This window comes from Colossoma macropomum, unplaced genomic scaffold, assembly GCF_904425465.1.
Source record: "Colossoma macropomum unplaced genomic scaffold, Colossoma_macropomum, whole genome shotgun sequence".
NCBI lineage: Eukaryota > Metazoa > Chordata > Actinopteri > Characiformes > Serrasalmidae > Colossoma > Colossoma macropomum.
This window is the reverse complement of record NW_023495456.1, coordinates 112,288-136,969: the sequence shown is the minus strand read 5'-3', so window position 1 is coordinate 136,969 and position 24,682 is coordinate 112,288. Positions and strand designations below refer to the sequence as shown.

At 36.6% G+C, this 24,682-nt stretch overlaps 1 protein-coding gene and 2 pseudogenes across 1 annotated transcript; all 3 read right to left on the bottom strand.

The window, feature by feature from the left end:
• The window catches only part of LOC118802104, a 50,351-nt pseudogene extending 26,197 nt beyond the window's left edge, over positions 1 to 24,154 (bottom strand).
• Positions 3,390 to 12,414, bottom strand: LOC118802103 (ribonuclease inhibitor-like; the record flags this gene model as incomplete). Its single annotated transcript, XM_036562576.1, has 5 exons — positions 3,390 to 5,713; positions 5,994 to 6,167; positions 6,550 to 6,723; positions 7,341 to 7,514; positions 12,341 to 12,414. Coding segments are annotated over 5 exons (624 nt in total), but the record flags the coding sequence as incomplete, so codon positions are not given.
• On the bottom strand, positions 12,123 to 22,409 carry LOC118802100 (annotated as a pseudogene).
• Positions 24,155 to 24,682: the final 528 nt, after the last annotated feature.

The following is a 24,682-nucleotide window of genomic DNA, read 5'->3' as shown; positions in this document are numbered from 1 at the left end:
TTTTAAGTTTAAAAGACGAAACTTAAGTCGTCTCAGACTATAGTTCTGTGAGCACTTGAGCTTTTAAGTTAGTCTCCATTATGCACCTGATCAGATCTGATTAAGTTTATAGTGCTGACTATATAAACATTTCTCTCACTTATGAAGTTTTATGTGTTTTATTGATTGTCGTAACAGTTCGTTTCTTCACTGTTTCACATTCTGCTAAAGTGACTCTGCTTGTTAACGAAGCTGTGATGATCACAAGTTCAGATGTGGGAGTTTTGAGAGTGATGTTCTCTCACAGCAGCCTTTAAAACACTCAGAGCTGCTAGTTCAGTAACTTATTAACAAACTGACATAAACAGAGACTCAAAGCTCCATCATGATTAGAATAATTAGAATGTTAAATGTCTAACGCATCAGCGCTACAGAGAGCTTTTAATCTGGACCTACACAACATGGTTTTTAGCCTGTTTTTAACCCAGATCTGCCCCTTTCAGCACATTTTCACTCTGAAGTGATTTTCCAGATCGGGATCAGAAGTGACTGACGGTGCAGATGATCTGGTGGAGTGAGAGGAGAAACGAGTCACTCTTTAGCCTTCTGATCCAACTCCGGAGTGATCAGAGGATCTCCAAATATTTTCAGACATGTCTGATTTTTAGGACTCAGAACGTTCTCGAGTCCTGCAGTGTGAGATGGTCAGTGATGGAGCTGAGCGAGTGACTCAGACAGCAGCCAGTGAGAAGCTAGAAGAGAGAAAAAGGTGAAGAGACACGTATAAACGCTGCGTCTGCAGCCGACTGAGGAGACAGAGGAGCTGCTAGTAAAACACAGCCAATAAGAGTCTTTATCATGTTTATAATGTCTGGATCCAGATGTTGATTCACTCTCTTCACAGTTTCAGATCAGCTGCCAGTTTGTAGTGAAATGTTCTCCGGCTCTCGCGGTGATCTCTGCGTTCTCCAACACACTTTCACCCTCAGTTTGAGTTTCACTGCACATAAGAGCACAAACAGGTCTGATCCACACTCTTAAAAAGATGGTTCTCCAAGGGTTCTTTAGTAAAGACAATGGTTCTAAATAGAATAATGAACACTCATAGAACTATTTGAAATGGTTCTTCAGGTTGATGGAGAATGTCCTATAGGTGGTTGTATATAGAATATTTAAAAAAAAAAAATATTCTATATAGTTCCATAAAGCGTTCTTGTATTTCTACAACTTTAAGCCTGTAACCAAAGAAGAACCTTGTTTGGTGCTATATAGATCCCTTTTCAAAAAGGTTCTATACAAAATCATATAAAATACATTCTTCATCAATCCGAAGAACACTTTCACAATGCAAAGAACCAATTTATGATTCAAATGCAGTTGAGTTTTCACTGCACATAAGAGCACAAACAGATCTGAGCCACACTCTTCAAAAAAATGGTTCTTCAAGGGTTCTTTAGGAAAGAGGATGGTTCTGTATAGAAGCATGAAAAATCAAAGAAACAATTGTATTCTTAAAGGGTTCTTTGTGTGGTGAAATGGTTCTTCAGACTGATGGAGAATGTGTTATATATGATTCTATATAAAACCTTTTTGAAAATGGTTCTTCATAGCACCAGAAAGAATGTTCAAGTTTGCCATTGTCTCAATAGTAACCCACAAAAGCACATTAGTAATAGAACTCTTTTTTGTTTGCCACTTTTAAGAATTATGGGTTCCTTAGGCAAGAAAATTGTTCTGTATGGAACCATGAACATTCAAAGAAAAGGTTGCATGCTTAAATAATTCCTTGCATTGTTAAATCTTCAGATTGATAGAGAACATGCTGTAAATGGTTCTACACAGAATACTGTATATACTGTATATCTATATAGTACAATAAAAGTTTTTTTTTATTTCTACAATGTTCAGCCTGTAACAATAGAAGAACCTTTTTTGCTGCTATATAGAACCTTTTTCAAAAGTAAAACATGTTAAACACACATGTTCTCCATCAATCTGAAGAACACTTTCATGACGCAAAGAACCCTTTAATCATGTAAATGGTTCTCTGAGTGTTCACGTTTCTATAGAGAACCAATGTCTTTACTAAAGACCCCTCGAAGAACCATCTTTTTAAGAGTGCAGTTCAGCTTTGTGTGTGTGATGTGAAAACAGGGAACTCTGGGATTGAGTTCTTACTCGTAGCTGAAACTGGTTCTGTGTGTTCTACTCTCTCTCTGCCTGATCTCTAGTTTTGCTCAACCTCACAACAACAACTCCAAGAAACTCTGTGAAAGACTGACGTTGAGTCTGTGCTGCTCTCCGTTTTAGAGATCTGTGAGCTTTAGAGAGCTGCTTGTCCGAATATTAAAGCCTCCATTGTTATTTTACAGTGGAATGAACTGTAACGAAGGACACGAAAAAAGTTTCTCACTATCAGTTTTCATTGTGTTTCTATGAATCAGTGTGAGAGTGTGACTTACTGTGAACTATAAAAATGAACTAAAGCTCTCACACATATTACTGATTATGATTATTTCTGCTGCTTTTTTTATAAATAACTGTTAATCTTCAATTTTCAAACTGATATTTATATAAAAACAACAGAAATCATGACTGTAATCTAGTGTTCATATGACATATGAGTGACATATGAATGTTTTGTTTATTATAAAAAATGAAAACTGGTAGGTTTACTAGTAGGTCACCATGGTCACACTGTGATGATGTCATATGGCTGCAGTGGAATCAGTCCTACAGAAAATAAGACAAAGTTTGTCTCCTGGGTGATGATGTCACATTCTAGCTAAAGCTGGAAAGGCTGAACGATATATTTGATTTAAATGCAATCTCTGACTCGCTGCTCCTCACTCAGTGGAGAAGAGAGAGAGCAAACATGTGATACAGAAACACAAATGGCAACTTCTTAGTAAAATGATTTTGTCTATTTTAATAATAAATAAAGTTTTTTATTTGGTTTATACAACATATTTTAATATTATTGGACATGAACACTATATTGAGACATACATGTATTAACAGTCTGGGTTCCCTTTAATGAAGACCTGGATGTAGTTTGAACAGGATGAGAGAAGTTTTGGGGAGATATTTACAGAAAAGATTTGGGTGACTATTGACTTCTAGAGTTTGTTAGCAACATTAGCCTCTAAGCTCCAGAACTAAACTAAAGAAGCAACATTTGAACACCAGCCATGTCCCAGCTGATCAACTACATCTGAGATGAGATAGGAAAATTGTGTGAATTTGAGTTTTTGCCAAAAAATGTATTTATTTTCTGTTTCTTTTAAAACACACACACACACACACACACACACACACACACACACACACACACACAAACAGTTTCCTCATTTCCCAATCTAAATCAGAGAGAGGTGTTTGTGTGTAATGGAGAGACTCAGCAGCAGTGATAGACTAATAATCAGATGAGCTTTATTAGAGCTCAGAGAGGAGCAGCAGAGATCTTCAGAGTACAAGAGACACTGATGATCATGTTCTCCCTGTATGAGCTCAGAACTGATAACAGTCAGTCCGTCTCCAGTTCTGCACACATCTGTCTTCATCTCTCCCATCAGAAACAGAAGATTAAGAAATGCAAATCTGAATTTACATCTAAAAACCACATCAAACACTGTTACAATAAAAGACACAGAACCTTATTATTACCAATTATTTGTAAGTGCAGACAGTTACATTAGTGACACAGTGAACTGTAACTGTACACATCCTGTACTGATCATAAAGCTTAATGAAAAAAACCCCACAAACTCTACATAAAATGTATAAAATCTGTGAGATAGAATCTTCTTGTCTGTCTGCTTCTGATTTAAAATGAGCTTCACTTCATCTAACTGTGCTCTCATGGAAACAGAAGGAAAACAAAAACTTAAATAAAGGAAGCCTTGATCTCGACTGGTACAAACACAGATTAACAAAAACATTTCTTCTGGTAAGGGAGGAGCAAAGGGAAACTCCACCCAGCAAAGCTGCGCGAGGAGGCCGGAGTTTCATTTTGCCCATAACTGTGCAGTGAGCTACTGTGCTTTGTTATTTTTAGATGCATACGCTTTTGTAATCTTTCACCCAGGATAGCTTTTGTACATTGCTGACTCTAGTACCCATGTTAGCTTTGCAGTCACTCCAATTTTGTGATCTGTTGTAGGCACATTAGTTTTGTACCTTATTGCATTCTGTAGTCAAGACATACCAGCTTTACTGCCTCACTGCTTTGCATCTCTCTCTCTCTCTCTCTCTCTCTCTCTCTCTCTCTCTCTCATGTATGCTTTCTTCAGTTCTAGACAGGTTAGACGGGTGCACTCATACAGTTTACGGCATGCAGTAACCCAGTGTATAGACACATGAGGTAAGAGTTGCCTTTTTTGTATTTATTTTTTGCTAAAGGTGAGAACAGAGCAGGTAGCCCTTTTTGTTTTGCTGTTAGGTGAGAAATTGAAGGGATAGGATAGTTTTTTGTTTCGTTTAGACGATACCTTTCCTTTCTGGTCTAGAACCCCCCAGCAGGTATAACAACTTTTGTGTAAATATTGTTAATAGTGTAAATAATCATGTTCTTTGTGGTCTCATTGTGGCCATGTTGTATATCTACCATAGTGTGCATTAAACAGTAAAAAGCCAGAACGTGTTTGTTCTGTTCCTTCCTGGTTTGTTTCTCACGCTTTACATTTGAAGCATATATTACTTGTAACCCTCTCACTGGTATGGAGAAATCCACTTTGGTCATGTTTGCTAGGTTCGAAACAAGGAGGATGGAAAGAATGAAATGCGACAAAGGCTTGGAAGAAAATAACAACAATGAATATATTGTTAGCTCAGTAACCATATACAAAACAAGGAAACAAACAGTTACACAAAGGACAAAAAAAGAAATAAAAATGGGCCCAAAAAAAAACTTAAGAGCTCTTCAGGTTCACTGTCTCTGAATTTAAATCTGAAGCTCAAGACTGCTATTCAGCTTCTTTTCATTTCTTTGGGATGAATCTCAGTTCAGTTCGTAAGGAAAAGCTTATCTGTTTCTCCTGTTCTGTCCCTGCCCGTGAAGGAACAACACGCAAGGCAGACGGCTTTCAACACGTTGTCCTGGCTCGCCGTTCTGGTCTCACTCACAGTCTGACGCATGCTTGAAGGATCCAAACTCAATGCAAAAAAAAAAAAAAAAACAATCGGAGTTGCTCATTAAAAGGAGAAATAATCGACAGCAAAAGATCTTGATGGATAATTTCACCTTTACAGAGTGAAATAAGTAAAATATGGCTAAGAGTAGTAAATCCGAAGCTAAGATGCAAGTGGTTTCGTGGTATCGTTCGTTTTGTTTTTTTTTTTCTAAAACTGGTTTGGACCGGTTTTCCCAGCTGGCTCAGACTATCTTAAAGCGCCCTCTACAGGAAATTTCAAGAACTGCAACAACTATACCTATATATTTAAGTGTAGTACAAACATAAAATGAAAATAAACCCTCACTTTAAGTGGGTTAAACACTGGCCCCATCTTACCCTAGACTGCCTGTGGGCTCATAAAAGTTTGTTTACTATTTAATTTCTCATGAATGTTCTGTACACAAACACACATGTCCATCTAGTCCACACACTCATACTGTATTTACACACACTGTGTCTCCCTCTGCTGCTGGAGCTCCTCAAACACCTTCAGAAACCACTTCATCTCTTCATGATGTCGTCTCTTTGGTGATCAATAATACACTCCATCAGCATGACATCTGAAAAAAAGAAAGAACCAAAAAATAACTTTCAATAGAAAAAGTAACATGATGTAAACACAGAATTAGTCAACATAATATCCAAGTTACTCATTTAAAAGATGCAGAACCAGTTTCCTACATGTAGCTCAATCATAGAGAATTTAAACTGAGAATCACTATTGCCATTTCAGTTTAGTCTAAGATCAGATTTAATCCCTGTCTGCAAAAACAACCCACAGTATGTGTGTGTGTGTGTGTGTGTGTGTGTACATATTTATCTGAAATCACTGTCACTCACCTTAGAAATTGTAGTCTGTAATGTTTATCATGCTGAAGATCAAACAGCAGCTCACGTCCGCTCTTTATCTGGTAATTCCCAGACAGATCCAGCTCTCTCAGGTGTGAGGGGTTTGATTTCAGAGCTGAAGCCAGAGCACCACAGCCTTCGTCTGTGATATTACTATTCCACAACCTGCAGAGAGAAGAATGTCTAAGTCTGATGTGGATGTTAACAGTGTAAACAGCTAAAAGTACATATTTCTGTTGATGAAGATGTAAGTGAGTGAGCAGTAGCTGATATTAGGTCAATCACACTACTTCTCTTACATTTCTTTACACATTCTAGAGATTAGGCTTATAAACAACAACTATATTTTTCATGACCTTTGTGCATTTTTATGTTTGTTATTAAATATCATCCATTCTGAAGGACACTGTAATATTCTAGATTCTGGTTATTTATGTGTTTGAATATTTTGCCAGTTAAAGATGCCTTTCATGTTTCCTAACTCATTAAAAAAAATAATAATGTTACACCAATGGTATATATGCATTATTATTATTATTGATTGTACCACAGTGTCTCCAGTTTACAGAGAGGATTCTCCAGTACAGCAGAGAGCAGCTTCACTCCTGAATCTCCTAGATTATTATAAGACAGATTCAGATCTCTCAAGTGTGAGGGGTTTGATTTCAGAGCAGAAGTCAGAGCAGCACAGCCTTCATCTGTGATATTACACTCCCTCAACCTGCAGAAAGAACAATGACATGCCCTTCACTCTCTCAGTTCAGAACACACAGATCAGTTCAGCAGGAACTTCATCAACAAGGTGTGACTACAGTCATAAAACACAGCCTTATTTATAGAGCACTCTTCATACATGTAGAAGTTCAAAGTGAAATTTGCTTAAAGTTTTATTTAAGTGGAAAGTAGAAATCATTTGCAGACCATGATGGACAACAAAGTGTACACTCAGAACAATAAAGTTTGTTTAAGCACGAATGACACTGCTACCAAGTGTCCTGGATATGTTTGCAGTTTATTTTTATGTTCATGTTCTGTTTTTAATAATTTCTACAATGACAACAACAACACCTACTTCTACTACTACTACTACTAATAGTGATCACAATTACAACAGTACATCTACATATTTTTTGGACTAACTTTATATTTTCATATGAAAAGATGTACTGTTGCCACAAGAAAAATGAAAAAAAAAAATTTAAAAGAAAAAAAGAGGAAACGGTGGCTTTTGCCAAATTACATTATCATTACTGATCTAGATGTTGTTGTTGTTATTATTATTATTATTATTATTATTATTATTATTATTGTTGTTGTTGTTGTTAGTATTATTTTTACCCCAGAGTCTCCAGTTTACAGAGAGAATTCTCCAGTACAGCAGAGAGCAGCTTCACTCCTGAATCTCCTAATTCATTCAGAGATAGGTCCAGCACTCTCAGGTGTGAGGGGTTTGATTTCAGAGCCAAAGTCAGGGCAGCACAGCCTTCATCTGTGATATTACACTCCCTCAACCTGCAGAAAGAACAATGACATGCCCTTCACTCTCTCAGTTCAGAACAAACAGATCAGTTCAGTAGGAACTTCATCAATAAGATGTGGCAACAGACATAAAACAGTTTTATTAGTAGAACTTTTTACAGACAATACTGGTAATAAGTTACAAAGATAAAAATTACGTGCATTTTCTAGATATTAATAAATGATTTCAAATAAAGAATGATAAAAATGCTTTATATCTTTCATTCCAAGATGGTGCCGAGTATGGCTGCAACAGACAAACACTTTTGGAAATCAGATCACCAATCACTCAATGAAAACCAGACTTTGAGTTCCTGAATGCAGATCCATTGCTTGAGAACTTCAAAGAGGCCCCATTCATCTGGGCCGACTGGCCAAGGAAACGCTGCAGGTGCCGGAAAAGGGGCAGGAGAGCTGGCATTCTGGTCAGACTGAGACGGTAGGCTAACTGTCCCCCACTCCCCAGCATACTACTGGCAAACGAAAAAAGTCCATGGACAACAAAATCAGCAAATTCCAGGCATGGATCTCTTTCCAGTGAGAAACACTGGACTACTGTATAATCTGCCAAGACCTGGCTATCAGCACTCATGCAAAAAAAATCCTACTATTTTGGACTTATTGGATCTTAATGCAGCTTTTGATACTGTTAATCACAAGATTCAAATCCACCACCTTGAATACACAGACCCTCAGGTACAGTTTCAGAATGATTTAAATCATATTTATTTCAAATCATATTTAATGCATAGACAATTCTTGGTTTCACTGGGAAATCATTCACTGAAGAGACTTAGCATTTTTTCTGGATTCTCACAGGGTTCAGTTTTAGGGCCCTTACTCTTCTCCTTGTACATGTCACCTCTAGTTGATGTAATTATGAAACATTATTTTATTTTTCAAAGCTATGCTTATGACACATTATTATACATTTTGATAATCAGGACTCTGTAAACATACTGAGCAGCTGTGTGTCAGAAATTTCTTAGTGGATGTCACAAAAGTTTCTACAATTAAACTGTGAAAAACCTGAAATACTGATTGTTGGCACTAAAACTCAGAGAAAAATGATTTATGAAAAACTTGCTTCTGAAGTACATACCTGAAATATAAACCTGGGTGTGATCTTAGACTCTGAGCTCTGTTTTATGCCACATGCAAACACAGTCACTAAAGTAGCTTTTTATCATTTGAAAAATATCACTGAAGTTCAGCCTTTTCTGTCTGATTCTGTTTTTTAGTGAGAAAATACTAATAACTTTAGTTGGAAATTGTAATGGTAGCAACCAGCTTACAGGACTAAAAAAACTACCGTTCTCATCTCAAGTCAACAATCTGCTATGGTGAGTAATTAATTTGATAGTTATAAGATATCCAGTGTTAGTTACAATCAGTTACATTTGCTAAGCAGCCTTAGTTCAACAAGTTGGCTCATGTTAACACGAGTCTGAAAGCTGGCATTAACGTTATCAACTTAGCAACGTTTTGGGGAACAAATATTATGGGCTCCTAGTTAACATACAGTTTACGTACTTGTGTGTGTCTCTCTCTCCCTCTGTGTGTGTGTGTGTGTGTGTGTGTGTGTGTGTGTGTGTGTGTGTGTGTGTGTGCTTCGATACACCAGACTAACTTGTCACAGTGTGTAATGAGAGACAGTAGTGGATTCCCAGGACAGAATCTTTGCTATATCACATTGTTGTCCCCTGTAGTCACTTGGCAGATGATGCAATGCGACTGAACAAAGATATTATTTTTTAATGTGTTTGATCACTTAGATTGGCTGCTTTGCTTGTAACACAATCTGTCCAAAAAAAACAAACAAAAATTCTTCAGGACAGTGTAGGAAAGGTGGTGAAAAAGTTAGTTTTGAGTCCTGTAATATAATTCTCATGCACCCTGCTATGAACATTTGCCTGAATTTCCTCAGTTAGCATTGTATTTTCTAATGGTACTGTCCAATCAGAAGGCAGCTGTCCAAGTAGGCAGCATTTTAAGGCCTGAGACAAATACTGTCATATTTGTGTAACATATTTAACATGTTTGTGTTTGTAGATCACTTGAAATGGATCCTGTGCTTAAATTTAGGCAGTTTGCTTGTCTAACGTCACCTGAGAGGCTGCATTTGAACTCATTAGGTGAAGCTAGCATTAGTTAGATTAGCAAGGGGGCTAGTTGTGTAAACAAGCTGGACAGCAGAACCAGCACTACAGACTGACCTTCTCCCTGAATGATGAAAAATACTGCACATTAGCCAGCTTAGCTGACTGCGTGTGATCCTGTTTTTCTGAGGGCTCTTTGGACAACATTATAAGCAGTTTTTATCCTTTTTATCCTTTTATTCAATGGTCCTGAATGCGATTCTGCTTTTCAGCTAAACTGTTGCCCAAAGAGAGAAGCACCTCTGAAGGCAGTGACGAGTTAGACTGCTGCATCCAGAAGAGAACACACAATAAATGTTAACATGTTTCTTTCATCCTTAATGACAGGAAGTCTAAAAAAAAAATGTTAGTGGCTAGTGTTAAGTATAGATTACATTATTATGTATAGAACAATATAAGCAAATAAAATACTGTACCCCACTCTTCTTTAAATACTGGTAACATTCTGAAATCTACAGCATACCAATGATTTTTTCTATTTCATCAATTAATAATAATAATAATAATAATAATAATATATATATATATATATATATATATATATATATATATATATATATATATATATATATATATATATATATATATATATATATATCAGCCTCTGGCTGCTCTGCTCTCTAAATATTGCTCGTTTCTTCTAGGATTTTGAAACTTTTATTTTCTTGTTATTTAGTTATTTAAAAGTTATTTTATTTTACTTTTGTTACTTTTTGAATTATTTCCTTGTACTTTACTTCAAGGTCTGTTTTACCAATTATAATCTTTTTTGTCATATTGTTTATTACAGTGTTGCTTTTTACAAGACTATTTCTCAACCTGTCATCTATTTGTTGCTTACTGAAAATGAGGATTCCCCTCAGTGTAAACCTGAACATAAATAAAGAATATGATGATCATGATGATGATTTTACAACTGTGCTGCTGTGTGCCACTTTAGCACCTGCACTACATATAAACAAATATGTAAATATCTGCAACATCCAGCTAATTGTTTTTACACTTTTTAATGATCAAAAATATGAGCCTAATATTTACAACCCCAATTCCAAAAAAGTTGGGACGCTGTGTAAAATATAAATAAACAGAGTGCAATTATATAAACCCATAAATCTCATAGGCCCTTATTTCATTTAAAATAGAACACAGAACACATTTCAGATGTTGAAAGTGAGACATTTTACCATTTCATGAAAAATATTAACTCATTTAGAACATGCTTGCAGCAACGCATCTTAAAAAAGTTGGGACAGGGCCGTGTCTACTATTGTGTAGCATCCCCTCTTCTGTAAACAACAGTCTGTAAATGTCTAGGAAGTGAAGAGACCAATTGCTGGAGTTTTGGGAGAGGAATGTTGTCCCATTCTTGTCTGTTGTAGGATTCTAGCTGCTCAGCAGTTCTGGGCCTTCTTTGGGTCTTCTTTGTTGGATTTTCATTTCATGATGCGCCAAATGTTTTCTATCGGTGAAAGGTCTGGACTGCTGGCAGCCAGTTCAGCACCTGGACTCTTCTTCTGCAAAGCCATGCTGTTGTGATGGATGCAGAATGTGGTACATCTGAAACCTTTATATGTTGTTCAGCATTGATGGTGCCTTTCCAGATGTGTAAGCTGCCCACAGGCGTTAATGCAACCCCAGACCATCACAGATGCAGGCTTTTGAACTGTGTGCTGATAACAAGCTGGATGGTCCCTCTTGTGTCCACAGGACATGGCGTCCGTGGTTTCCAAAAGGAATTTCAAATTTTGATTCATCTGACCACAGAACAGTTTTCCATTTTGCCCTTGTCCATTTTAAATGAGCTTTGGCCCAGAGAAGATGGCGGCATTTCTGTATTGTGTTGACATATGGCTTCTTCTTTGCCTGATACAGCTTTAACTTGCATTTGTGGATTGCGTGGTGAACTGTGTTCACAGACAGTGATTTCTGGAAGTGTTTCTGAGCTCATGCAGTGATTTTTTACAGTACAGAATCATGCCTGTTTTTAAGGCAGTGCTGCCTGAGGGCACAAAGATCACGAGCATCTAATATTGACTATTGGCCTTGTCCCTTGTGTATAGTGACTTCTCCAGCTTCTCTGAATCTTTTGATGATATTATGTACTATAAATGGTGGGATATCCAAAGTGTTGAAGAACATTTTCCTGAAATTGGTTCACAATTTTTAGAGAGAGTTTTTCACAGATTGGTGAACCTTTGCTCGTCTTTGCTTCTGAGATACTCTACCTATTTACAATGCTCTTTTTATACCCAGTCATGTGAGTTAGTTGCAAATTGCTTCTCCAGCTGTTTTTTATTAGTACCACTTACATTTCTAGCCTTTAGTTGCCCCGTTCCAACTTTTTTGAGATGCGTTGCTGCCTTCAAGTTCAAAATGAGTTAATATTTTTAATGAAATGTTAAAATGTCTCACTTTCAACATCTGATTTGTGTTTTATGTTCTATTGTGAATAAAATATGGGTCTATGAGATTTGCAAATCATTGCATTCTGTTTTCTTTACATTTATATACATTTTACACAGGGTCCCAACTTTTTGGAATTGGGGTTGGAAATAATTATGTAATATGTGTTTATAAAGAGGTCATTAACTAACATTGAAGGGTTACCAGAGAAAAAAATCTTACTGAGGACCAGGACGTGTGAAACAAAGATGATCTTACTTCAGTGTCTCCAGTTTACAGAGAGGATTGTCCAGTCCAGCAGAGAGCAGCTTCACTCCTGAATCTCCTAGATTATTCCAATTCAGATCCAGCTCTCTCAGAGCTCTCTCAGGCCAGAGCTGCACAGCTTTTCTTTGTCAGATTACAAAATGAAAGACTGAAGAAAAAAAACTAACATTAATTTGACTGATACTAGCTCCTAATATAAACTAGTAATGCTGATCAACAGCAAATTCACACAGATAAAAATGAATATACAAAATGTTTAGACATATGAAGGCAGTTAGTTAATTGTTGTATATTTTCAATTACAATTGTATTTGAAAGAATTAAAATTTAAATAATGAAGCAGTGTTTCATTCTCAATGTGTTTCTAATATTGTGTCAGTTTTATTCAGTATTACTTACTCAGCTGTTCTGGATTCTGCAAATACAGGAAGCAGCTTCAGAAGAACATCGTCTGATCCATTATATTTCTGTAGGACAAATTCATCCAGATCGTCCCATGATGTCAGCAGTACAAAGACCACAGCTGACCACTGTGAAGAAGAGAGTTTTCTTTGGTTTAGTCTGTCAGACTGCAGGTACTGCTGAACTTCCTCAACTAGAGAACGGTCATCCAGTTCATTCAGACAGTGGAACAGATTGATGGATTTCTCTGCAGAGCGATTCTCTCTGATCTTCTTCTTGATGTACTCAACTGTTTCCTCTTTGCTGTGGGAGCTACTTCCTGTCTGCGTCACTAACGCTTGTATGAGAGTCTGATTGGACTCCAGTGAGAGACCCAAAAGAAAGCGAAGGAAAAGATCCAGATGTCCATTCTTACTCTGTAAGGCCTGATTCACAGCACTTTTGTGTACATCTGAGATTTTAATTTCTTTCCTCCCGAGGCTCCTCAGTTTAGAGGACTGACTCTGTTTAAGCACATTTCTCTTCTGGGTCATGAAGGTCAGGTGCACATATAGAGCTGCAAGATGTTCCTGAATGCTCAGATGAACAAAGCAGTACACTTTACTCTGGTGCAGCCCAGATTCCTCTCTGAAGATCTGTGTACACACACCTGAGTACACTGATGCTTCTTTAAGTTCGATGCCACACTCTCTCAGATCTTCCTCATAGAAGATCAGGTTCCCTTTCATCAGCTGCTGAAAAGCCAGTCGTCCCAGTTTGAGAAGTATTTCTTCATCTGTCTTCTGGTTCTTTGTGTACTTTTCTCTTATGATTTTTGTCTGAATGATGAGGAAGTGTGTGTACATTTGAGTCAGAGTTTTGGGGGTCTCTCCACTCTCTGCTTCACCCAACATTCTCTCTAGAACAGTGGCTGAAATCCAGCAGAACAAAGGAATGTGGCACATGATGTAGAGGCTTCTTGATGTCTTCAGGTGTGTGATGATTCTATTGGTCAGGCTCTGATCACCGATTCTCTTCCTGAAGTACTCCTCCTACTGTGGGTCACTGAACCCTCGTACTTCTGTCACTCGATCCACATACTCAGAGGGGATCTGATCAGCTGCTGCAGGTCGGGAGGTGATCCAGATGAGAGCAGAGGGAAGCAGATTCCCCTTGATCAGATTGGTTAGCAGCACCTCCACTGAGGATGACTGAGTGACATCATCCAATCTCACAGTGCTCTGAAAATCTAGAGTGAAACGACACTCATCCAAACCATCAAATATGAACAGAACTTTGGGAGATCTGGATATTTCCATTTCTTTAATCTCCTTAAACCATGTATGAAGAAGATCCACCAAACTGAATCTTTGGTCCTTCATGAAATTCAGTTCTCTGAAAGGAAGTGGAAATATGAAGTGGACATCCTGATTTGCTTTCCCTTCAGTCCAGTCCAGAATGAACTTCTGCACAGAGACTGTTTTTCCAATGCCAGCGACTCCCTTTGTCAGCACAGTTCTGATGGGCTTGTCTTGTTCAGATAAGGGTTTAAAGATGTCATTGCATTTGATTGGTGTGTCCTCTGTTGCTGTTCTCCTGGATGCTGCCTCGATCTGTCTGACCTCATGTTCATTATTGACCTCCCCACTGTCTCCCTCTGTGATGTAGAGCTCTGTGTAGATCTCACTGAGAGGTGTTGGGGTTTCCTCAAACTTCTGCTTCAGATTTAATTTGAAGTTTTCTTGAACTTTCACTGCATCAGAATCATGGCCATGTCTGTGAGATATTGAGACATGTGGTGAGGCACAGAATGATGAACATTTTGCTGCCATTTGTATTTCCCCCAAATTCACAAACCAAATTCCCCATTATTCATAAACCTATCACCTATCATGTACTCTCTATGCATTCTCTTTAATTTGTATGGTCTCTATAGCCTTAATCAAAATTGATTAAGAAGTAACAAGTTCTGAATTGTGTTTACAACATACTGCATGTCTCTGTATCTTAGTTATGGTCTTACTCTTTATCTGTGATCATTTCCTCTTCTGTTCTTTCTCTCGGCCCCTGCAGGCTGTGAACACAAATTAAATGTGCTGTATATTTTCATTAAAGCATCTGAACTTCAGTACTAAATCTCTCAAACAATTTTTTAAAATAAATCTGAGAACACAGTCAGAACTAGAGCTTGGCCCATATTCTGAAAATTTTGGAATGGATGCTGATACAGTAGAGGAAATTGCTGCCTATATTTTAAGTGTAAAAGTTGATTTTCATTTAAAAGTCAATAATTATGTTCACATATGCCCACTTGTTAAAAATGTCCAATTTGAGGATTACTGCTTCATAGTGTTACAATTTAATAATTGTATTATACTGTAATATAAAAAACATTAATTGTAAAGACATCACTGAAAGCAAAAAATAAACTATGTTCTTTGTGTACCGGGGAATATTTATTTTGGAATGGATGACATAACCAATACATATTACTGGTCTGGGCTTGTCTACTGGAAAGGATGAATCAGCAACTGTGAGGAGCTGTTACCTGTGTCCAGATGAGGGGTGTCCATCTCTGAACACTGGTGGAGGACCCATAGGTGTATCACTCTTCTTGTTCACACAGCTGGTTGCTGAAGAGTCTGATCTCTTTATCTGAATTTGACTGCACAGGGGGTTACTTACACAGTCTTTATTATTGGCTTGATGATGACCAGCAACAGTACTATAAAGTGAAACACACGGTAACTCACTATTAATGAACTAGGAGTTAATGATGGTCAGGAACAGTATAAAGTGAAACACACATTAACTCATCATTAATGAACTAGGAGTTAATGACGATCTGGAACAGTATAAAGTGAAACACAGTGACTCATTATTAATGAACTAGGAGTTATTGAGAATCAGGAATAGTATTATAAAGTGACATACAATAGAAATAAAATCCCATAAAGAAATTATGTAATGTAGTACAAAACATATTAGTAAAGAAATTTTGAAAAAAGTAAGAGAAAATAAGTTGTTTGAACATAACACACCCAAATAGAATGAAATCTAAATCTGTCATTACTACTGAAGGAGAAAGTCTGAGAGCTGAGACTGGTCACAGTATGTTCTGCTAGTTCATTTATTATACATCTTTCTGTTTCATATCTGAGGCAAGTTTTACTGCCTATTAGCTTGGCTCATGTTAGCTAAATTAACTAGCTAGCTAGCATGCATTCATAACAGAATATCAGCAGCAGCTTTAGGTTTAGTAAAACAACACAGTAAATCAGACATTGTACAAGAAGACCGAACCTCCTTAGCTCAGATTAGTCAGCAAGTCAGCTAACTGCATCTCTATATTAGTGCTGGGTCTGTTGTGGTAGTTTGTGCTTAACAGAAACGTCAATGCTATCATAAGAGTCAAATCAAATCAAATCAAAATCAAATGAAATCAGATTTATTGTCACATCACAAGAGTACAGGGACACAGGTGAGTGAAAAACTTGAGTGCGAGTTCCACAAATTATGCAGAGAACAGTATTTACAACATAGATAAACAAAACTATAGATAGGATAGAAGAATAGATTCCCATTCAATTCTACTGTTAAATGTAAGTTTATTTAATTAAGCAGAACAATAAAATTTTATTATTTTATATGCCAAAATCTCTATGTATTCATACTACTACTACTACTACAATAATAATAATAATAATAATAATAATAATAATAATAAGTCATCATCAATAGAAGTAGTAGTGGATTGCGGTGATAGAAGACTTGCTAGTATGCACTGACCAAGATGCACTTAAATGAGTGCATATTTGAAGTACTTGGATGAAAAATACAGAATGTTTTTTACCCACATTTTTTCTACCAGGCCTTTTTGGAGAAGACCACCTGACACTTGGCCCACAAACAATTTGAATTTAGGACCCTGTATTTTATATTAAATGAAGTCTAACTGATCTTTCCATGACAGCTTAACTGGGCAGATCAGAATGCTTTCATTTAATAATAAAAATGGATGTATGTTGTTTGGTTTATATTTAGTTTACCTTAGGCAGTGATTCTGAATAGATTTTAGAGAAGAAGGGACAGGGAATAATCTACCGTCAAAGTTACAATGCAGAATCGGACTAATATTGTAATAATAATATTTCACAATATTTTCAGTCTACATATTATTTAATGTTTAGTTTTACAAAATGTTATGAATATAATGTTCATCTACTTATAATGTATAATGAATGATAAGGAACTTTTCTTAGTGGTTTCAGTGGTTTTTCTCTTCTTTCTTTTTGGTTTTGAATTTTGAAAAATCATGTCTCAGTCTAAATCCTGTCTTGGTCTCACCACTCCTGTTGTTTTTTTCTGTAGGAGTGTAAATATATAGAAAATCTGACATTTAAAATAAAAATTTTAGCGTTCTACTGAATTAAATAAACTTACATTTAACAGTAGAGTTGCACAGGACTCTTCCTATAATAGCTTTCTGAGGTTTTAGCAAGTGCTGGTAAAGGAGAGCAGTTAATCCTGTGTTCTCAGTGGATTAGTTTGATAATTCTGTTCATATTTTAATCCTGACTTGTTGTACCTCCAGAAATAAAAAAAAATGTATTGTATTTCTCTCAACAATAGCTCAAATCTCATTAGCTGTTACCTGTGTCCAGATGAGGGGTCTCCGTCTTTGAACGTTTGGGGAATATCCATAGACACATCACTCTTCATGGACACACAGCTGGGTGCTGGAGAGTCTGATCTCTTTATGTGGATTAGACTGTAAATGATAAAAGCCATTTCTTCAGAGATTTACATACAATATTTAAATTACATTTAAGGGCCAGCCCAGTAAAATTCTAATTAATCTAGTTTCCACCAATTAATAATCATAATGTCACTTGTAATCTGCTGACCACTAGTTTCCACTCACTGTTCACAGGTATGGTTGAGCAAGACCTTTAATATGAAAAGAAAATGCCTTCACGGAATACTTTAGAGGAACAAGAAGAACACCTTATGATTATAACAATATAAACACTTTACATTTATTAGTAAGGTAGTTTTTTACAAAGCCATTTACAGGTCATAGAAGACACTTTTTTTTTGTATAACGTCGTCGCTCACCTCTGGCTTGAGCATGTGGACCCTTCATTAGTGTCCTGATGAGGCGCCTCCATCTCTGAATATTAGAGGAGTATCCACATAAAGATCACTGTTTATGGACACACAGCTGAGTACTAGAGAGTCTCTTCTGCTGAATGGACTAAACTCCTAAAACAAAGCACAGAAATTCTGTCACCAAATCCTGCAGATTGATTTTCAGTTCTTTCTCCTAAAATACATGTGAGGGAAAAATGTAGCTCCTTTGGTAAATACAATATGTTGTTTTAAAAGGTTGAGTGACGATCAAAGAAGTTTAACAGTGTAAACACTCAGTGTTTATACCAGTGTGAACACGTTTATTGCTGGTTTCTTACTGATGCACACCTGCTGACCCACTACAGACAGACCTTACAGACATTAACACACATGATGCTAGAGAAACTGAAGTGTCAACATCAAACCACTTTGGGAGCCAGAACATTCGTAAATATGTCTCAGTATGTGCTAATGTGCTAGTATAGGATAAAAATATAATATAAATGAAAATGCAGACTTATTTTACTCTGTTTTAAGCTTTAGCTCAGCTATTGCTGCTTTTCTTGCACCTCCAGCAGGAAACTTTTCCAAAAGTAGAATAGTTTCTTGTAAAATGTCTCTTAACCTTCGATTTTTTACGAGGCTGAAGTCACTTCTCATGCATCAGCTTCTTATTTAAATTTTCCCATTCCATCTTACATGGTGCCTGAGGAGCCAGAATGTAGCCAATTGCTGCACCATTTAAGGTGAATGAGAAGCTGACTTCAGCTTCCCAACTTGTTAGTGTTTGACAGTTTCTCATTTCATATCAGGAAACCAGCTGAGTGTTTATAAATGCAAATAAGTCCATTCGTCTCCACGTCTGAAATCTTTCTCTTTGCCTTTTCGTTAGCTATTAGCTAGGCGAGAATGTTGTTTGCGTGACCTGCAGTTTTCATGCCAGCCTTCACGGTTATAGGGTGGTGAATTATCAGCATTTAAGACCATTTAGTGTTAAAACTGTGTTGAACGATCAGCAGAGCTTTATTTTACTGTAAAGTAAAATTATTTTATTTTTACCTACAAATCTAATTCTGCTGTGGAAACGCAACAGGGCAGTAAAAGAGCTGTATGTTGCCCACTCCTGAGCTGGTGCATGGAAGCCCTTTGGCTTCTATGAAGTTGAAGGGAAAAGGACCTGGACAGGAGCCATACTATATGCATACTATAAGTTGTCACACTAAACTAAAATATTTTGGAAATCTGACAAACATGAAAAACGATATTACACGTTTCCACCACATCACAACTTTTATCTCAACTTTTAGTGCCAAGGATTTACGTCCATAATCAGTCCTTGAGAACCAGGGCTTTTCGCGCTCTGTTGCGCATTTTGGAGCCGAGATACAGTGTCCTGTCTCGAAGATATTTTACTGACACAGTGACCCCCCACTCTACAAAGAGACCAAAACTGAGGTTACAGAATCACTGAAGAAAGCAAGCAGGATCGATGCATGGAGATCCATTGCCACAGAATCTTGTCACCATAACAGCACGTTTTATCACAGATAAGTGGCAGCCTGCATCTCATGTGCTCCAAACAACATTAAAGCTGAATGATATATACATGTTAAAAGCAACATATGCTGCCATCCAGACAACCTCTTTTTCAGGATTATTTAAGCAAGACAATGTCAAACCACATTCTGCACATATTACAACAGCATGGCTCTGTATTAAAAGAGTCCGGGTGCTAAACTGGCCTGCCTATAGTCCAGACCTGTCACCACTGATAACATCTGCCGCATTTTGAAACTAAATATGACAAAGGAGGCCCAAACTGTTGAGCAGCTGGAATCCGAGATTAATCAATGTTAAAAAAAAGAGGTGATGCAGCACAGTGGTAAACACGCCCTGTACTAACTTTTTTGGAAAGTGTTGGTGGCATTAAATTCTAAATGGGGATATAGTTTTAAAAAAAAAAAATTCAGTTTGGTATATTGTCTTTGTACTACTTCCAATTAAATAAAAGATCTACATGATTTGCACATCATAGAATTCTGTTATCAGGGTTATAATAAACCATTTTTTCAGTTTTAGCTTTACTAAACTTCCTTTATGCTACTGACTTGTTTAGCAGCAGCACCAGTCACATGCTATCATCAAATGAGACAGAAAAGGGTGCAAGACACGTGTGCTTGTACAACTTTTAAGCTTGTTTTATGATGTGTATAGCAAAAAAATGTTGCATTACTTCAAGGCATTCTCATAATACAATAAAGAATTCATATGTTTTTACTTAGAACATCCAACATAAACATCTGTGTCTAAAAGATTTCCCTTTTTTGTTTTTATCAATATTAACATTATTATTATTAATATGTTGTCATCCCAACAAATTGATTAAAAACAGTTTACTAATATTTTCTAATATGGGACTAAAGAATAGCACGCATACACTCCATTAAACTGTATTAAAAATAATATAATTATAATAAAATAATAAAAAGAACATTCATTTAAAGTTGCACTAAGACCAGTACAGACTAAGATTGAGAGAACTTTTATCAATGTCATGTAACGTTAACAAAACGTTCCACCGACGTACCAACAAAAATTATGCTCCTAATGTTGGGAGAATTATTACATAATGTTGACCAAAGTTGTGGAAATGTTTCCTATTTATTATTCAACACTTAAATTAAAAAAAAATATAATAATAATAATTTAAAAAAAAACATTTTATTGACTATCCAAAACCAAAAAAACATTTTGTTGACAAACCAAAGTGAACCAAGTGTCTGAATTTTTATTCGTAATGTTGACGATGGTAAACTAGTAATAAATATGAAAATGGGAGTTTTCTTTGGGGACTATGTTGCCTTATAACACCCTGCATAAATCTGTCTGCCTTAAATGGACATGAAACTCTTCAGATTTTTTTGTTACTATGAATTCTGACTCATTAGCCTCTTTTCCACTGCAAGACCGAATGGTTCTGAGTACAGAGAGTAACCATTCAAGTGGCATTTCCACACGGACATGGTTCAACATGGAACACTTAAAGTATGGTTATCTAACCATACTCCTGGCCACAGAACCGTTCGGTGGATGATGCAAAATTAGATGATAACTCAAATCTGAGGAAGCAAAGGGGAATTAAACCTGAGTTTGGAGCTGTAGCTCCCCAGCTAATCCACTAGCCGGCTTCTATCTCCCAGCTAACTTACCTACAGAGATCCAAACAGCATAGTACCTGTTCAACTGAACTAACTGATGCTCTGCTATCACAAGTACAACCTTACAACGGGGAGAGCAAAACCAAGTGACTGGTGTTGGAGTGACAGAAAGCCGTATTTGAACCTGTTCTGTAGTGTCTTAAGCTGTTGCTTGCAAGCCTAAGCTAACGCAAGGGTACGGTGCCTCTGACTGCACTACAGACTCAGTTTCAGCTAACCAATGCTTAAAAACACCCGCTTAGATTATAAAGTCTCATATATGAGAGTGCAATCTCAAATGACTAGTGTTGAAGGGGCAAAAATAAAAAATAGAATTGTTCAGTGGTACTTTGAACTTTACCCTGCTGAGCTACGTTAATACTAGTGTAATTAGCTGGCTACAGATTCAACCCACTGCAGTATGCGCTCGGTTTCAGTAACAGAGGCTCAAATAACACCCGTTTAGAGGACAAAGGATCTGAGAGCACCCAAAAGCAACAAGAAACTGGTTTTGGGGTGACAGACGGAATCAAATGTGTTTTGTGATGGGTTTTGTGTATGTAGCTATTAGCCTTTAAGCAGTTAGGGTCTGGTTTCTGCAGTATTGTTTTTAAATATTTCCAGGTTCTGATTTAGCATCACAGCAGGTGGAAAAAGAAACCGTAACTGGTCTCATGAGTCCGCAACAGCGCTGAACGGTGTTCTAACAAGTACGGCCCAGAGAACTATTTGGCTCAACAGTCGAAAAGAGGCCGTTGTATTGCATGTAAAACCACTTTAAATGGCTTTGTTTACATCTTAATGATTTCATTTCATTATGCAGAAATGTTTAAAAATTGATGGAACTGCCATTTACTATTATTTGTATTTATTGTGAATTTTGTTTTTTGAGCAAATAAACACTTAGTACCCAGACAAAAACCTTTTTCAATCTCATTGTCTGAAGTGTCTAAAACTTATGCACAGCTCTGTCTGTCCTTTCACACGTTAAAGACAAACATTATCTATGATCTTTACTAGGTTAAGTCATAATGTATTGATCATGAATGCAGCATTTTCGGGTTTAAATCTGTTTCAGTTCAACTCTGATTCATTTCATCACAGAAAACAGAAAAACGGAGTATTATTGAGAAAAACTCACCAGAAAATGTAAATATCAGCTTTGAATAGTTCACTGTATCAAAAAGAAGCGAACAGTTCCGTCTGTTCAGATTTCCTGCTGTGTAGAAACTCCTGAATGAATAAAAATGTTCCTAAATATAAACTTAGATAAAGAAAATCTGTTTAATCCTTTAATCCGCAGCTTCTCTTCAACCCCTCTGCTGCTGCTGAACAAAATGGCGGCTCAGGTACAGGTACAGACCTGAACAGTGACGCCCACTTTATCAGCGGCTCTGCTTCCGGAAGTAAAAATCCCATTAATTTTCTCTATGGACATTTCGAAACATCCATAAATAAAGAGTTTTAAACGCTCAGCCAAACCAACCAGCTACGAGATCAATCATGGCATTATAGGAGCGAATTCGGAGCAGAAAAAAAAAAACTTTTGAAAAACGGAAAAAGGCGAAGAAACAAGACGGTGTACTTAACTAACGTGTTTAATGTCGGAATGAACTACATATCCCACAATGGAATGCGAACGGTTTCAACCAATCACTTTCACTTTCGCAGTCGCATTTTCTCTTCGGTGTTTTTGTGGACGTCACTGGCTTTTCATTATATGTAGTTCAGTTTTATGCACGTATAATGTTTGTATTTTTTCATTGTATTTTTAACAGTCCGTTTATTTTATCGCTATCAAGTGTCAATCATGTTACAGTGAACCTTACGAAAGATTTTTGTTTAACTCTATAAGAATTATATTAATCCTGATGTGGACTGTCTTCATATTTTACTCACTGAAGTGGCTCAAAGGGACAAATATAATAACTGAAAGGGAAACTGAAGGGAGAAAATCTGATGCTGCGTAATGTGTGAAGTAAAGGGGATTTTATTCCTGATTTAGAAAATAACATTACACTTATTATCTGTGCTTAGACTTTATAAGAGACCCTACTGTTAGATCAGGTTGGAGGAGACGGAGAGATTTTCATGGCTTTTTTATTCATTTATTTCATTTACAACTTTTCTACTATAACTTGTCTTTTTAGATTGCAGTGCACTTGCAAAATATTTCCCTGTTTATGGAAACGTTCCTGTCATTCCTGAAAGCACAGACAAATCTGGAAAAGAGAACATAAACCTTTCATATTAGCTGGTAATGTTAATATTACACAATTCAGGGTATTCTTGTTGTCTATAAGGTTTTAAATACGTGGATAAAACGCAATTTTTTGTTTTTTTTTTTAAAAATAATCTAAAATCTAGGTTAGTTAAATGGGCCAGATCCACAGAGTAGTCTAACAGAATTCCTTCCTCTTAAGATTTCATGCATTTGTGTGAAAACTGAAATAAACACTTATTGTACCAGCACTTTTATGTGATCCGAGCATATTTACTTTTTTCAGATAAATATGAAAAAAAAATAAGTTAATTATTTATAGATCAGGATCTGAGCTCTGTGACTTTTAGGTCGATGAATGTCAGTAATGCTGGTTTTTGCTTCTATGCTCAAATATTCATCAGAAACAAACAACCATTATATATTACTTATCAGACCAGAACATTTTTTTGGCTTCATCTTCTTTCACTACCTCTGACTCAGATATGTTTTTAGTTTTGTCAGTTACATTAAGTTAAACACGATAAACACAATAAAAAAATAAAGATAAAAAAAAAATAATAAAAAAGCATGATGTTTTATATTTGCTGTATATAAAACTATTTATATTAAAGGCCAACATTTCACAGCATTGAGATCAGCACTGAGTTTTTAACAAGTCAAACACAAAGCGTGAACAAGCGTACTGGCCCTGCTGGAGTTCACATTAGACCTGCTTGAATACATTTATATTAGACCAATAACAGCATTTAACAGAACACAAACCCATTTAGAGTTCAGAACAACCTGTTTGGAGTTCAGTCCCTCCTGTTTGGAGTCCAGCCTGCAGGAAGACACACTTGCAGTGGAGGAGGAGAGTCTCTGTGTAGCTCCTATTTAATTCATTCATGCAGTGAATCTGCTTAGAGCGGCAGATAAACTACAAACCCCATATAGTTACCAGTTCATACTGAGACATCTTGTGCAGCTACGAGACTGAAGTAGCTTCTTATTCACCAACTTCTTATTTCAATTTCATATATAACACTGAGAATCGCTCTGTATAGAATCTGTATGTGTATAAATGCGGAAAAAAAGGATTAAACAGAAACACAGAGACTGCCCGAGTTGTGTTTTTAGGGAATCTATTTCAGAAAGTCTGAACCATTTTAGAACTTAACATTGTGTAAAAGAAATCTGTAAATAAGAGAAAGTTAAAGTGTGAATTTGTGCTTTTCTGCTACCGTCTTACCTTCCAATCATTAAACGTCTCAAAATGCTGAACTGTGAGAAATTTTACCAAATAACTTCTTAAAATGATCTTTTAAACACAGCATGACAGACACACAGTGAGACTGCATTATCTGCTTGAGACAGCGGCTGTGAGAGCACTGAATCACCTTCTTATTCACTAATGCTGCT